Source organism: Aulonocara sp. 'chitande type north' Nkhata Bay, linkage group LG12 (assembly GCF_057382095.1).
Source record: "Aulonocara sp. 'chitande type north' Nkhata Bay isolate Kocher_YH1m ecotype deep benthic linkage group LG12, A_spYH_male_GT1.1, whole genome shotgun sequence".
NCBI lineage: Eukaryota > Metazoa > Chordata > Actinopteri > Cichliformes > Cichlidae > Aulonocara > Aulonocara sp. 'chitande type north' Nkhata Bay.
In genome coordinates this window covers 19802623-19819111 of record NC_141355.1, presented here as the reverse complement: position 1 = coordinate 19819111, position 16489 = coordinate 19802623, and the positions used below count along the sequence as shown (strand labels likewise).

At 39.3% G+C, this 16489-nt stretch overlaps 2 protein-coding genes across 3 annotated transcripts in view; one reads left to right on the top strand and one right to left on the bottom strand.

Annotated features, from left to right (window-relative positions):
• The window catches only part of vcana (versican a), a 46012-nt gene extending 39886 nt beyond the window's left edge, over nucleotides 1–6126 (top strand). The window contains exons 11-17 of the mRNA XM_086314082.1: nucleotides 25–138; nucleotides 254–367; nucleotides 1608–1766; nucleotides 2045–2127; nucleotides 4137–4281; nucleotides 4397–4579; nucleotides 5202–6126. Of these exons, the coding sequence (XP_086170208.1) occupies nucleotides 25–138; nucleotides 254–367; nucleotides 1608–1766; nucleotides 2045–2127; nucleotides 4137–4281; nucleotides 4397–4579; nucleotides 5202–5353 (950 nt within the window). The 3' untranslated portion in view covers nucleotides 5354–6126. The remainder of the gene's footprint in view (nucleotides 1–24; nucleotides 139–253; nucleotides 368–1607; nucleotides 1767–2044; nucleotides 2128–4136; nucleotides 4282–4396; nucleotides 4580–5201) is intronic.
• Nucleotides 6127–8950: 2824 nt separating this feature from the next.
• Nucleotides 8951–16144, bottom strand: LOC147317276 (hyaluronan and proteoglycan link protein 1-like). 2 transcript variants are annotated; one of them, XR_015131821.1, is made up of 5 exons: nucleotides 15865–16144; nucleotides 11217–11561; nucleotides 10655–10954; nucleotides 9904–10538; nucleotides 8951–9859 (listed from the first exon to the last, which is right to left on the bottom strand). XR_015131821.1 is itself a non-coding variant. In XM_086314081.1 (4 exons), exons 1-4 carry the CDS (start codon nucleotides 15941–15943, stop codon nucleotides 10249–10251), a joined length of 1014 nt encoding a protein of 337 aa, XP_086170207.1. In that variant the 5' UTR covers nucleotides 15944–16144; the 3' UTR covers nucleotides 8951–10248. The 2 variants fall into 2 exon arrangements, 1 of the variants encoding a protein (XP_086170207.1); XM_086314081.1 differs by having other exon boundaries at nucleotides 8951–10538.
• Nucleotides 16145–16489: the final 345 nt, after the last annotated feature.

The following is a 16489-nucleotide window of genomic DNA, read 5'->3' as shown; positions in this document are numbered from 1 at the left end:
ACTTTTATTTTACTTTGCCATCAGGAATTGACTCATGCACAGAGGATGTTTGTCTAAATGGAGGCTCTTGCTTGAGGATTGGCAGCACCTATACCTGTCACTGTGCTCCTGGTTTCAGTGGTCATCAATGTGAAATAGGTAGGACAATTCTTGCAAAGCTCACATGAAGCACTGCTAAAAGAACATAATATTTCTGGGACTACAAGTTGTTTTGCTCATCTGCTCCTATTGATTATGTCTGTTTCTTATGAAGATATTGATGAGTGTGAATCAAACCCTTGCCGCAATGGAGGCACTTGTGTCGATGGCTTGGCTTCTTTCACATGTGTGTGTCTCCCGAGCTATGCTGGGCTGTTTTGTGAAGAGGGTAAGTTTGAAATTAATTTAACAATTTTTCTCTCTAGATTCTTTCTTATTATTATTTTTCCCATTAATAAAACTCATCAGTTATTTCTGGGCTGGTCTCAATTATCCAAATTGAGCTAGTGCTAAGCACATATAAGAGAGAAACAAAATGTTAACATTATAGCCTCTTATATTTGACTATGTATTTAGACATTTAACATATTACTCAGTTGAGTGAACCACAAAAATGTTTAGACACGCCACATTAAATATAATCATACTGTTTGCATGCAGCTGATCGACGTCTCGTCCTCAGGCGTCAGCTGACTAATCAACAACATCTTTATTTCATCACCACAGCTTTTTTTTTACTGTCTCTTTTTGGTGTCTCATTGTAGCTAACATACTTCAAAACCCCTTGAATTCCCAAAGATTTCAGTTTCTTAGTATTTAAAGATATGGCCTGTTGTCATCAAGTTGAATCCAGTCAGAGTAAATGCATGCTAGATCTCAAATCACTATATTTCCATCTAAGACAACTTTACTGGACTAGAAAATACAATGAAGTCTCTGAGTTCTTGCTTAAAAAAGTTTATCTGGACAAGGGAGTTCTGGAATATTTAAGAAAAAATTATTTTACTGTTACCAGTTGAACCATATATTTACACCAAGTGTGCTGAAACCAGGGCAATATGTGCCTTGGGTGATGTCTCTTGACCAGTGTCTACACCCTAAATTTTGTTAGTCACTCAACAGTGAATCCCACCCAGATATTTTACTCAGACACAGCTGCTGTCTGACTAAGTTTTGCCAAAAAAAAAAAAAAAAACTTGATGTAGAACTTAAAGAAAGATTATACCTATGTTTTTGTGTATTAGACTTCCAAGGCTGAATTAAGGAGAGGGGACGGATAAACGGACTCTATACTAAAGTGTATACGTTTAGAAATACATGCCATTAACAGAGTAAAGCTTCAGAGTTTGAAATAAATCTGATCTGTTTATGGCTGAACTAATACATTAGTTTATCACATTTCTGATTTATGCAGAATCACATACACCAACACAAGGTCTGATGGATCAGTTTGCTCCTGTGTAAGGCCTAGATTAGATAATGCCATAAATGTTAGTTTGTGAGACTGATACATGGATTGAATTAAGAGCTAAAGTCTATTCCTCAGTTTATTTCATGTCTGTTGATTTGTTGCACATCTCTTTCTGTTTTCTGTATACCTCATTCTCTGTCACTCTGTCTTCTATCAGATACAGAAACATGTGACTACGGCTGGCATAAGTTTCAAGGCCACTGCTACAAGTACTTCCCTCAGAGGAAAAACTGGGACACAGCAGAGAGAGAGTGCCGCATCAACGGGGCTCATCTCACAAGCATCCTGTCCCACGAGGAGCAACAATATGTCAACCGTAAGTTCACGACAGGTGTAAATAATTAACAATACTTTAGATTAATGTGATAAAGATGATACTTAATAAAAAAAAAAAACCTAATTAATGGGAAATTTTCTCTCATAAAGCCAACTCAAGAACAAATACGTGTTTGGGTAGAGACTATGCAAGATAAGGGTTCGAGCAATGAAAACATCCACGTTATCTTGGGCTTTCTCCTGCTTTCTCTGACTTACCAGTCCTAAAATGGAAATAGGCCAACTGAGGAATGTAACTGGTTGTGTTTTACTTGGCAGGTCTTGGACAGGACTACCAGTGGATCGGCCTGAATGATAAGATGTATGACAACGACTTCCGCTGGACCGATGGTTGCCCTATGGTAAGACAGGATGCTTTCTTACATATTATCGACTCAACAAACATGGCACCGGAGCAGTGTAAATATGCGCAATGCTGTTGACAGATTTAGTCATTTAGGGAGGGTCTTTCCTTTCTGGGAGTCGCATTGCTGTTCTCATGACGCATTCTCCTCCGCCTCATGTCACTACACCCCGGTGACCGCTGTGGTAATAAATCTGATGGAGAACATGGTGTATTTCATTTTAACTCCTTTTAATGAGTATGAGCTCTGTGTAGAAAAACAAATAGCTTCCACAAAGCAAAAATAAATAAATTAATTAAAAGTTAGAGTTAATATTTGCTATAGTCCTTCTAGCTGCTGTCCACTAAACAGAAAAGAAACTAAATACAATATATAGTGTGCTTAAGATTTGCACACACTGACGTTCTTGCTTCAAAGATGCCCTTCCAGACCCAGAGAAAGGCAGGAAGCATTGAGCCAGCCTGGGGGGGTTAAAAGATAAGCACAGGCCTGGAGGCTGTTTCACTGCTGAAAGAATGAGGGGTGATGAAGGTGTGAGTGACACAGCGGAGAGGGGACTTTGTCAGGCGTAGACAGGTATGTTTCTTCTTTATCCCCCACACTCATGAGCAGGCCCAACCAACAGGCAACCACCCAGGGAAAAAGGCCACCAAAGCAGGCAGACACACAGATGGACAGCACCTGTGCTCAGCTGTAGAATGAGTAAAAAAAAAAAAAAATACACTGGATTGAGGGTGCCCAGGGGGTCTGTGTGGGTGGTCACCTCTAGTGGACTTAAATGTAACAAATAAGACTGATTTTAAATAACTGTGAACTATTTACAACGGCAAAAGAAAAGACCAGTGATTAAATAATTACTATAGAGAATTGAAACACATAGGCTGGAAAATCTTCGGATGTGTGTTTAGGTGTGGGTGATCAAAGTTTGTTTGAATGTTCTGAGGAGGATGCAGACCTGCTGAGGAGTTGATGGGTCAGCCATTTGTTAACCTGAAGCAAGCTGAGCAGGAAGTCAGAGCATGTTTGTTAACCATAATGAGAGAGCAGCGGAGCCTCAAGGCATGATTGGTGGGGTGAGGGGGGTGGGGGTCTGTCACAGCTTTGAAGAAAGCTTTTGAACCTAGAATGTGCTGAAAGACTGCAGGTAGCACCGATGCCAGCTCGAATGCCTCGCAGCACTGCAGCTGTGTGTATGCTGTATTAATGTATGAAGGTACATGTGCTGTTGTGGAATTTTGTTCCTGGAGATGTACAATCGTAACGCTTGACATGTCAGCTAATGATGAAAAGACATCACATACTAATGGTTGTCCGTTATCCCAAAACTCTGTTGTGTGAAAGACACATTAGTTGTTACACGGAATACCAGTCATGCTAAGTATGCGATACTGAATCAGGGGTGTAGACTGCACTGACTATAAAATCCAAGCTACTCTTATTTTTTGTGTAAATAGTAGGTTACTGTGACATTTACAGCAGGATAATGCAGATGGCTCCTCTCTGGACAAAGTTTATGAGCCCATTTTATAAACCTTTCATTTTTGCCCTTTGAGTCTGGTTTGCTCAGAATTGGCCTACATAAAGATACACTTTCTCCCTCTTGTGGACAGTAATTAGAATTGCAATTATGAAAAGGAAAAACAAAAGGATTTTGGCTTCACTTTTTTCTAGCGAGATATGTAGCAGGCACAATATTTGTAGTGATTTGGTAACCTTTACCGTACAAGTGCCTATTGGTATACACATTGCCCTAACAAGCAAAAAATGCTCAGTTCGATCTTGGGAGGAGACACTATTCCCTTTTGGCTTGTGTCAGGAAGGAAATTTGGTATAAAAATCTGCCAAATCAAATATGAAGAGCTACTGCTGCAGTGACCCTTCAACAGGAGTGTCTATAGATAATGTCTGTAAATAGTGTCTATTTTACTAATAAAAAAGCAAAGCTGTTAGGCTTAGAATGTAGTTTAATAACAGTAATGTTTTACTCTTGCCTGCTCTTATTTTAGCAATATGAAAACTGGAGGCCCAACCAGCCTGACAGCTTCTTCTCTGCTGGCGAGGACTGTGTGGTGATGATATGGCATGAGGATGGTCAGTGGAATGATGTTCCTTGCAACTACCACCTCACTTTCACCTGCAAGAAGGGCACAGGTAAAAAACAAACAAACAAAAAATCCACTTTTTAAAAATTTCTTAAGGTAAAAATGAAAACCCATAGTTCCTGTAAAATTCCTTATCAAATGCCTTTGTCTCGTCTGGTTTACAGTGGCCTGTAGTCAGCCTCCTGTGGTAGAGAATGCACGTTCCTTTGGGAAGACACGTGAACGGTATGAGATCAACTCGCTGGTGAGGTACCAGTGCCGTATAGGCTTTATTCAGAGACATGTCCCAACTATCCGTTGTCGTGGGAATGGACGATGGGATATCCCGAAAATCAGCTGCATGAACCGTAAGTGCACACTGTTGCTCTCAATAGATAGACATTACTCTGATACGTATGGAGTGCCAAAAGTGCCAAAACTGAAAAAAAAAATATAACATTTAGTATGTTATTTATTCATTTAACATTTTTATGCTTGCATTTATTTATAAGTTGTTACTTTTTTGCATTTTGTCCCAGCCCTGAATATTTATCATATTTTCTTAATACATTGGCATTTAACTGCCCTCAGATGCCTATTAGGAGCAACCCTTATTTCTGAAGTGCATGGTTTTTGAATTTTCAAAATTTGTCATTAAATGTTTTCTTGTTGTCCAACGTTATCTTTATGGGTGAAAGAGTTAATGCTTAATTAATTCATAATTTGCTTTAAAACAGCTGTGGTTATGTTCTAAATAAATACTTTTCGTTTCGAGTTTTCATTGGCTAAAATATATTTTCCTGATCAGCCAACAACAAAATTTGACCTTCATTGTAATATTGAAGCACAGAGAACAACATATATTTTTGTGCATTTAATAAGATATAAACCTATTTACTGAGTTTGCTACTCAGCATTAATCCAATGTGTAAGATTTTGACAAATAATTATAGTTTGAGAGCTAAAATGGGATTTTTTCCCCCCCAACAGCCTCAAGCTATCAGAGGACCTTTATCAGAAGGCATCAGCACAATAGTCTCTACAGCATCCACAACTTCAATAACTGGCAAGATGAGTCCTTCCACTTTCGTCATCAGCTCCGACCAGGAAGGAGACACAAAATAGAACATAAGTGGAAATAACACGGCACACCTGAGACGAGAGCACGTGCCAGATGCTTGTTTGAAAAGAACAAAAAAAAAAAAAAAAGCACATGAGAAAACTTATCAAAGAAAAAAAACAACAACCTGCAGTTTTTGTCAATGGAATCTTACAAAGTGCCTTTTATAGACATGTAGATACAAGACTTTTTCTTATCAAGGGGCACTATTTTATAATAATGCCAATGTGGATTAAAAAAAGTTTCAGCTGGCTACTGGAAAAGCAAAAACTACTCTTATCATACTTAAAAAAAACACTAAAATCACCCTTTTTCATGATGGTTGTCTAGTCAATTTTAAAATCAACTGGGCTATTTAAAATCTATGCAAGTGTTCATTTTCTAATAGAAAGAAAGAGATTATACTGCTCATGTAAACATTAATATTGTGCTGTTTTAATTTGGGCTTCCTTTTTATTGCGCTTGCAAAGAACTCATATCGCATGAGTTAAACATTATGTTGCATACAAAGAGCTATAAACTTTCTTACATACAGATCTTTTCCCAGAATTTATAGCTCATTCTATAAAGGGGCAAATTATACCCTGACATGGTTTGACAGGTTTCCTGTATAGTAGTTATTCACATTCTAGATTAAAATATCACAAGTCTGGGGAAAGTTTTTCACTGATTGCTTGGTTATCAGCTTCTTTGTGATGGCAGCTTTTAGTATCAAATTATCACCTTTCATTCTCTCCTGCTGTCATCAGATATATGTCAGACTAAATGTTTATAAATAGATTTCTATAGATAGATTTTAAAAAATGTAACTGACATTTTCTTTTGTAGGAGACAGTTCAATATGAAAGATTGCTCTCTAAGTCCTATCGACAAAGCCTTTATCAACAGATGGAAATTGATGACTATCGTCTACTTCAAAAGGAAAGTGTAGCTCAAGAAGCCTCTATTTTCTGCTCAAATATGTTCATTGCATAGCCTTTAATTAGTCACAACAGCATGTTTACAATAACTTATATAACTAATGCTGTGCATAATCACACACCAAAGACTCTTGCTGTCATCTGTTGTGGGGTAGCTTATATGTAAGTCTTTTTTTTTTCTCTTTTGGTATGATTTCTAAAAAAAATTGTTTCTGTTATTGTGGTCAATTAAGATCAGTCATTGAGAGAATGTATTTTGTGAATCACTCAGAAAGACTTGAACGTAACAGCTGTTTAGGCAGAGATGCGTATAATTTATTTTCAAGCTGCTCTTGATTGCTTTACTTGTTTTACTGATGAAATATGATTCTGTCACTTGGGCCTCACGGGGATTCTTTTTAAATGTTTTTATTGTTTGTTCACCAGGACGCCGGCAACATTTGCATGCTAACAATCTAAAAGTAATTACTCAGCAATATGATCCATTTACATGCCTTCTTCTTTTTCTTTCTTCTTCTTTGTTTTTTTTTTTTTTTTTTCAACTTTAATGGCAACAGTGGACCAAAGAACTCAGAGACACACATCAGCAATAATCTGCATCGATTTTGTTCTGTAACATTAACAGACGTGAATTTTTTTTTAAGGAGAAATGTTGTTTTGTTGTCTGAGTTTTTGTCTGTGTGTTTTAGCCTTGATGTGCACATAATATGATTTTATATTTATAAGTGTTTCTTTTTTTAAAGATTACTTTACAATGTGAATGGTTGGTACGTTTGTGAATTTAAAAAAAAACTGTTTTTTAGCTGTTGTTTTTCCTGCTTTAAATCACCAATGAAATAAAATAAAGATTATTTACTTACAAAATTAAATTTGTTGACCAGATTTTTTGCAGATCTTATTCAGATCTAATTAGTCCAGAGTTTGTCCTTCTTGTAATGTTTTGATAGTGTAGCAGTCTTATTACACTTTTCTTTATTATGATTAGAGTTTTTATTATATAGGAAATGTGCTGCAAAATTGCAGAAGCCAGGTAATGAAGTTGAACAAAATTTAAAACATGGGTCTTCTTGCACTAAAGCTAATTTAGGATGCAGTGTGCACTACAGTGATTTCCCCAGCAGGTAGTGCTATCAGCCTTACTCATGAACCGAAGATTTTTTCTGCTATCACGTTTCATTTTTTTTAGCACCCACACAACTCATGGACACTAAGCATATAATGATGAATTTAAACTTCATGTGAATCGCACTGTGTGGAAAATCATACCAGTATCCAATTTTTCAAAGTATTGCGGTGTCTTAAACATACATCACACACTTGTAGAAAAACCTATCAGACATGCTCTGCAAGCCCGTTGGTAGACAGTTGGTACATCCAGGGGAGAAGATAGGAAGTGGCAATGTGAATGTGAATTGTAGCAAACTAAAACTGGATTAGGGAAAAGTGATGCCATGCAGAAAAGGCTGATGCTTCAGTACTGTGAACCTGCATAAGGATACCCCACTGCTTTTCTCTTTTCTTTTTAGTGAATAGCATGAGTAAAAGTGGTCTTCTTGAAAAACATCTTGAGTCTACATGCTGGTGCATAAAGGATCCACATGAATTCCCTGTGTGGAAAATCAGAAGCTTTTTGACTACATTACCTTTCACTACTACTCCCACAGTGCCTGTTTATGCAGCAGTCACTTGGAGTTCACATTGTTGCTTACTAATAACACAAAGCACCATTACCTGAGTAACAACATCAGGTTGGTCATTGTAATCTGTGTGCAAGCTAAGCTGCGTTTTTCTCTGTGAGTGCCAACTCTGTCGTTAGAGGAGACGTGACTTGTGATTAATGGCTGCTCCTGGATGAAATCCTGCCTCACGAAGTGCAGATGTCTCAAAAACCCCTAGGCCTGAGTTTCACTGGGATTTAACAGAAGTTCTAGATTTATTTTGGAAATGAAATGCTCCCAAGCTCTTACTGACTTCTTCAGCTTAGCAGGCACCTTAGAATAAAGTGTACCATTCACTTAATGCCATGATGTTTGGGTTTTTTTTATTTTCCATACATGCATATCTGTAATTCTGTCAAGCATCTGGAATGTAGCTAGACTAGTGCACTGCACTGGACTGCTTGAAGTCAACAGACTGCTCATTGATTTGACTGGCTGCCTAAACACACAGAGGCCCAAAGAACAGCTCACTTGATGCCAGCTGTTTAAATACATGCATATAGTCTTTTGTATAATACAAGTGCAAAAATCTATAGTTTATGTACACAGTTTATTCCTCAAAAATATCTGCTGTTGCTTTTAGCTGCATTATCCAAAAAAAGTTACCTAAGATGGATCGCACACATTTACATTTGTCTAGCATTTCCCTGCTGTATCCACCTAAATCTGACCCTGTTCCCAGAGATTCCCACAAGCCTCTTAAAGACTGTGCTACTGTTCCCTTTGTCTGACTTAGTGGTGGGTTGGCAGCCTGGCACTGAAGATAAAAATGGCAAAGAATAAATGAATGTGGGGAGAGTCTAATCTTAAGTCCTTTCAGTTGACATGGCTTTACGCCAAATTCATGGCCTCCAATTTGGCAACTTAAACAATCCCATTTAGGTCCCTGCTTAAACTTCAACAACTCCACATGCTGCGTGATTTTGCTCCAGTAAAATAAGAAGGAATGCAATTTTTAAAAAAGGAATATATGATTCAAAATGGATTTAAGAGTTGTGTTCTTTATTTCAAACAGCTTCATTTGAAAAGGTACAAGGTGCTAAGATACAAAATGTTTTTTCCTTGACAACTTGAGTTTTATTATTACAAACAATGCATCACCACATTATTGCATGTGTTCTACAGTGAGTGCCATATCTCTGTATCTCTAGAAAAGTTTTGTTGCACCTCTAATTACCATCTGTGAGTGTGATTGATCATCAAAATATGAATTGAAATTTTGCAGCTCATAGCAGCTCATAGCCACAATATGAAGATGTGCAACTCCATCAGTGGTCATGTGCAACCACACATTTAATAGTCATATATTAACTGCTGTAACATTAGATTTCTTCTAGGAAATGCCACTCGTGTGTTGGGACAAATCACATCTTCAGTTTAACTTCTCCGCTAAAATCCTACTAGTGTTAGAAACTTAATCTGTAGTTTTTCTTGAAAAGCACATTATGCACATGTAAAAAAACAAACAAACAAACAAACAAAAAACTATCAGTAACCCATCATTAAAAAGTAAAAACCTTTTGTTAGGACAAAAGAATACATTGCATTAGATTATAGTGGTCTTTCCGACTGTAACTGGAAATTGTGGTAATTGAAGCTTTCATAGCAAAAAGAGTTGTAGACCAAAACGTTTACCTTCATTTTCTTTGCAAATATTTTGATCACAACTATTCTGTCTGAAAAGCTTTTTTTTAATTTTTTAGTTTCAGAAGCTAAAAGCAAACAACATGCAAATGATCACTTTGTGCAGGGTAACAAGTACCCATAGCAGTTTGTAATAAATTTAACGTAATTCCCAAATGCCGAACTCGATAAAAATAAAATGTCACGCTTTTCTGTTCTTGCAGACTTTAAAGCAGCACATGTCAACTGCACGTGTGCATATTTGCACTACATTTGGAACTTCACAAATCCAATCATGTTTTGCAGGACACAAACTGTAGTCAGATTATGCTAACCATTTACTTCTCTGTCTCTGTTTCATCAGTCACATTTTGACAAAATAGACCTTTACTTAATACTCTGTGTAAAACCAATGAAAGCCACCTATAGGAAAATGCAAAACATAATAGCTACAGGTCATTTTTTTAATTCTTAGGAGGGTATAAGATGTATGCATGTATGTATATATATGTATTTTTAGGGTTATCACAGCTTTAGAAAGGTACTGGGTTCATGCTAGATTAGATCAAAAGCTTATCTGCTTCATTGTTTATTTTACTGGTTGTGGCTTTTGCTGCTCTTTGGTGGTCATGGCTTATTTAGACCTATCTAACCCATCACTGATCAGGCTTGTAGCAATACACGCCATAAGACTTCACTGTCTTGTCGGGAAACCCAACAAAGCGCACTGCTTCTTCTGTGGGGCTGCAGTTCTTCCGCGGCCTGGAGATGGGGTACCGGACACTTCCATCAGCCAGCCAGCCGGCATCACAGCGATCATAGCCTTCAAGCTTCCAGGCAGCAAACATGTGGCCCACCTTGGCAATCTCTGCACCGTCATCTCTGCATGCCTCCACAGCCTCATCGAAGGTCAGCCTTTCAGGCTGGACCAGCCAATAGAAATGACCTGACAGCAGATAAGGCAAACAAGACAGAATAATTCAAGCAGATGTGCTACTATATAAATGTACTAGTCTTTGTGGTCACTGCGTTTCATGTACAAAGACATTTTTATTAACTGACCTTTGAGTGCAGTAGTATAGCAGAACACATCAAATTGCCTAATCTTCTCTTGGCGTCCATAGGTTCTGAGGCCAGGCTCATTGTTGGAGCCACCACAAGGATGTCTGGGTTTGGTGATAGGATACTGCACTGTGCCGTCACTTAACCATCCAGCGTTGCACCAATCCAAACCGCCTTTCCACGCAGCAAGCAGCTGTTCATGTGAGGCAATCACAGCTTCCTGGTCCTCACAGGCTTGCACGGCATTGTTGAAGTTCAGGTTGTATCGGCCCAAAGGAGGGTAGTATGGGAACACGACACCTGAACGAAGTAGATCAGATGAAAATATGAGGAAGAAAGCAAATGTTGTCTCTCTTGGTTTTTCTCTCTTGAATATACATATATATGTATATAGTACAATCCCGTTCAGGGGGGGATACGTTCGTGATGTTGCATGGTAACAAGCGTATACCATTTTTTTATTTTTATGAAATTGAATATATTATTAAATGAATTTCAAAAAAGTGTAAGTATGGAAATAGTAACAAAACAAAATAACAAAACAAAATAAAACAGGATTTACCAGTCATCAGACCAGCATGCACCTCCAAGATAACCTCTTGCAGTGAATCTTCAATCCCGTTGTCGATGTCACAGTGATATTTTCCCTTGTCGTCCATGGAGACTTCAGTCATTATTAAAGAGGCATCTTCACTGTCGAGGTTCTGCAAGAAGACACGGCCCTCAAAGCTCTCATAGGCCCTTATGTGTGGTCCCATTTTAACCAGCACATCCTCGTTCAGAGCTTCATCATCTTCCACCTTTGTCCATTTTATCCGGTGTCCGTTGTTGCCAAAGGACACCGTGTCTGAGGACAAGATCCTGCAAGGCAGGGTGATGTTGCCACCTAGTTCAGCAGAAACCTTGACTAGAAAAGAAGAAATATGATATAACCTTTCTGCTCTTGTTTAGAATTATGATACTTGGATAAAAAAACCAAAACCAAAAACCCTTTGTATAACATTTTTATGTAATGATTTTCAATGCAAAAAAGGGGGGAAAAATTGTAGAAACACTTTTTTAAACTTCTCCTTGTTGCCTTTTTTTTTGTTTGCCTTGTTAATGAAACAGCTACGTATTTTGGCATGTCTATAATGTTTGTATTATTGTAATATACAATACACAGTGTGACATCTGAAGCATTACATCACACAAAGCCAGTGAAGAGTCTGGAGTCTGTTTGGTTTATTAAATGTAATATTGGGCACCGGCCAGTCCTCAGCCCTGAAAGCCAATAATCCTTTTTCAGTCTCCTTCCTGCTGTTGTCAGTACTTGCACTTATAAGCCGTTGGTTCCTCAGCATTAACCCACAAAATGAAGTGCTTTTCTTTCATCCACTACATCTGATTTGTGTTAAGTGTGTCAGGCACATAAATAATGGGAAAAGAGAGCAGAAAATATTGTTGACAAAATACAGAATCTAGCTGTCATCATTATTTCTTTTACTTATTTCCTCTGTGCACTCCCTCTCTATCTTTCCTGTCCAAGCTAGGTCAGCCTTTAACTCAAAATGACAGGTCATCTGTGTCTCACCACCGGTTCCCATCCTCTATCTTTAGACCTCACAGGGCTTGCTTAGTTAAGACCCCAGCCAGGAAAGAGAGTGGGGGCTGTCTGTGCCAGACAATAACAAGCACTAGATAAATGCATGTAGACAGCACCGCTGACACCCCCTGCCCCTATCCTCAACCTATAAACACACCGCAGTTTAACCTTTTAACAATCTAACGTGTAAACATAAGTGAGGTAAGGCAAGAAGCACCGCAGAAGACTTTTTTATTATATTCATAAATAACCCGTCTTGTTCTTTAAGTTTCAGGTACTCATTAAAAAGTATAGGCGCTACTCTGTGTCTTTTCTCACTCACTCAGTATGGACGATCTGCATGTAAGTCTGCAGTCAGCTTCTGATTTCTGACTGAGGATGCAGCTTTCATGTTGAAGGCCTTTCACTTTGAGCAGCCACACCTGAGCATGACTGGAATACTGTGTCGCTGGCTCTTCAGCGGGAAACATTTCCCACATGGCTATTACAGGAAATAAAAGTAGACAGTGGCTTTGACTCTGCTCAAACCACAACCTTCCCTCAGAACACACACACTCACAGTGGAGTGACACTGAATGAACCTCTCGTCAAACGCCTGCCGAAACTGTCCCGGTTCACACAGTAGAAGTGTGTCTGGAGTTCTTTCAGTGGTTCTCAGATCATTAGAATTAATTAGCAAAGGCAGTGCTGACAGACCTAATCTACCCTTCAGTCTCACCTTATGCCACTCTAAACTCTATGTTCTCATTTCTTTCATGAGGCTGCACATGCCAGTGACTACCTCTATTACCAAATCACCACACCCATTGCCTCACTTGCCTCTTGAGTGGTCACCGAGACGCCAGGTATTTTATGAGCTGGGAAAAACACTTCTGCCGCTGCTAATTGCCAGTGTCTGGACAAGAGTCGTCTTTGCCCGTTTTGTCAGAGAGAAATGACTCACAGCTTCGCTGTGCCTCGTAAACACTCTGCATGGGTAACGCTGTGCATAAAGTAGAATTGAAACCTGAGGCATCCAGGATGACTGAACTGGCAGAGGTAAGGGCAGTGCTGACATCAACACAGACTCACCAGATGTAATTACAGCCAACAGTGATGTCTGAAATTATTAGAAAACAGAGTAAAGGGCTTCATTGTAGTGTCTCGTGAGAACACTGTTCGAATGTTAAATCAAGAGCCTCTGTGTGAGCTGTAACCCTGAGGAGGACGGAGCCAATTCAGTGAATGCTGAAGTATGAACTGCTTGGGATGATGTTAAACGAAGGCACAGTAAATAAATTTGTCTTTTTATTTGTTCTACACCCTTGACAGTTACAATCCCAGAGAGACAGATGCATGTTAAAGCAACTCCTGAATTTCTCCTGCTCCTGCAGTTACCACTAGACAGACATCCCAAAGGAGACTGTGGCCCTGGCATGCGAGACATGCTGCACATATAAAGCAACAGCCTACTGCGGGTAGTAATCCTTCTGGGAAGAGAGGGAAGCCTTTCTTTTCTTTGCCATTCTCCAACCGTCTGCAACCCTCTGAGGCCCAAGGTGGTTCCAAATTGTCATAATTATTGGTGGTCAAATAATAGGGAACCATTATGACTGACACTTTCGTCAACTGTGCAGCAGTTGACAAAAAAACAAAACAAAAAACCCCCCAAAAACCCCAAAACATAAATGAACACATGTGTAGGGCAATAAAAAGAAGCTTAGCAGCTGCAGCCAAGACCTACTGCCATTTTATTACCAAGCACAGTTCAGTCTCACTGTGTAAAAGGTGGTTTTAGCAAGTGATTGGAACCATCTGCTTCTTTGCAACACTGAAGTGGAAATGATCTTTACAGTGATCCAGGTCCACTCTGTGCCCCATGCATCATGTTATGCTCTTACTATACTGTATACTGTGTAACCCCTGAGCCTTTCCTGCATGAAGTTACTAAACAATCAACATTAAAAATCTCTTTGAAAGGATGAAACTCTGCAGAGCAACAGTCTGCATGTTTATATCTCCTTGTGCACAAAATGCCACACCCTCTAGCAGAGCGAGCAATGCTTTACAACATCCCAAAGTGTCGCTCTCTTATGTTGCTGGCCCACTTGTGTCAATATGGAGAAAGAATTAACAAGTGCAGCTGGGATAAACACAGCAGGCCAACTCCTACACACGTATGCCAATAAGCTCTTTCCTGTATTCTGTCATGCAAAACAAGTGCAAACACAAAAAACGTGTGTGCGCACATCCTCGGTACAAGCGCACCATAGATTTCCATCAGAGTGATTTGTTAAATTTCTGTTGAGCTTAATAATACAGGATCAATACCACCAAAAACGTGCCTCTGCGAACATCTCATCTCCTACCCTAAACACATCTTCTCCTCACCCCAGGCCTCATTTGCAGCCAAGCCCCTTTCCCCACTCTACCACAGTAGCAACCAGGCCAGGCTTCAGTAACCAACAACCACAGTAAGCATTAGACTTAACAGACTATTACTTCACAGGAAAAGACAGAGTCATTTGGCCGCTGTTCAGCATGGGGCTCTATACATTTGGCTGTGGGTCATTAATCTTAACTCCGCTCCTGTCAGGCTGCCTGCTACCATGGGCTGATTTCCAAAAGCTCCCAGTGGCAGAGTGAGTCAGTAGGTATAAGGACAGGCAACGCCCCTCGAACTGAGGGAGAATACACAGCTCATGTGGCCAAAAAATATACTGTACGGAACAACGCAGCTGGCCTGGGCTGAGCAAATGCTTTTACATACTTCAGGCAATGACATCATATAAATAAAAAATACAAGCTCTCCTCATAGAATGAAATTTTTGTCCCAACAAATAAGCCGTTTCCTCTGCTCCTGGAAGAGAGACAGCTGAGACGTTCCTAATTTGACATACTGAGTCAGCTTGCAGAGCTGCTGAAAGCACATTAAATATCAGTCAATACATATAACATGAGGGCATCTCCAGCAATTCCCTTTTTTCTTTCTCTGCAGCACTAGATCTAGCTGTGTTTTATTGGGAGCAGCTTCATCTCATGGTGTCATTCTGTAGGAAGCTGTGAATTTGAAATTACAACAGTGTTATGATGGAGTGCAGGGGCTCCTTGGAAAGATTTCTCTCTAAGTTTTCATTTTGTGTCTGGAACAAATAGTGTCAGAAAGTTAAAAAAAAAAATCAACACCATAAATCACATTAAAGTCCGCATTTACATCCACAAAAAGGGGGACAAGCACTACCAGCCCAATTTAATCCACTGCAGCACTTGTGACCTATTTTAGGAGGACAACCAGTGGTATTACTCATTCAGCAGAGTGGGTAGGAAGCCCCTATGAATGGCAAGGGTAATTTATTCACCAGCCTGTTCGTGCTGGGGTGGTCTGTGTGCAGCACATCAGTGAGTGTAATGCTGAGTTACACTGTGTCTGTGTGAGCGTTACTCCAGAGATGTGTTTGTTACCTGCTGCTACAACGACACCGTTATAAGACAAGCTTTTGATGGGGTACCACTTTGCTCAGGCTTCTTGCACAGCTCATCCCCCCTCATGCACACGATTGATGCAACATCATGCATTTATAAAAGATCACACATACATACAGACACTTGGGCATGTTAAACTATTTCACATCATTTTAAATCTTACCTGTTAAGATCGTCTCTTCACTGTACGCACTGCCAGCCAGGATCAAGCAGACTATAGTGATGCACAGCAGCCTCATCATTTTCTCTCTCACTTTTTAGTTTTTGCAAAAAGTGTTCCTTTAGCAAAAAGTTAAAAATGTAATTTATCTATAATGTAAATATTTAAAGAAAGCTGAGCGCTTTTTCTTCTCTTTCAATTTTTACTAATCAGCTATCCCCTCCTTTTTTTCCGTTTGTTCAGCAGCCGCCTGTGGTGCTACTGGAAAGTTTGGGGTCCTCGGAGGTCCAAACAAGTGCCTTTTATTGTAGCCCAGCATGTTTGAGACCACTCCTTCTCCCCTCAGCCCATCACCATGTAGAAGCTGTAAATCAGCCCCCCTTTGCCACTTTTTATAAAAAAAAAGCAACAAAAAACTCTTTTCTCTCAGGAGAAAAAAGGACAGAGCAAAACTTTAGACAATTAACCTGCTTGTGATTATCCAGAAGGTTCTGTGTATTCGATAGCAGGGAAATTTTAATGATCTTTGTGGTGTAGTATGGATCACAGTAACAGTCACACCAGTTAGTAAAAACATAACTGTAAAATGTAAAAACTCTTTTGGATCACATGCTTTGTCTGAGGATTT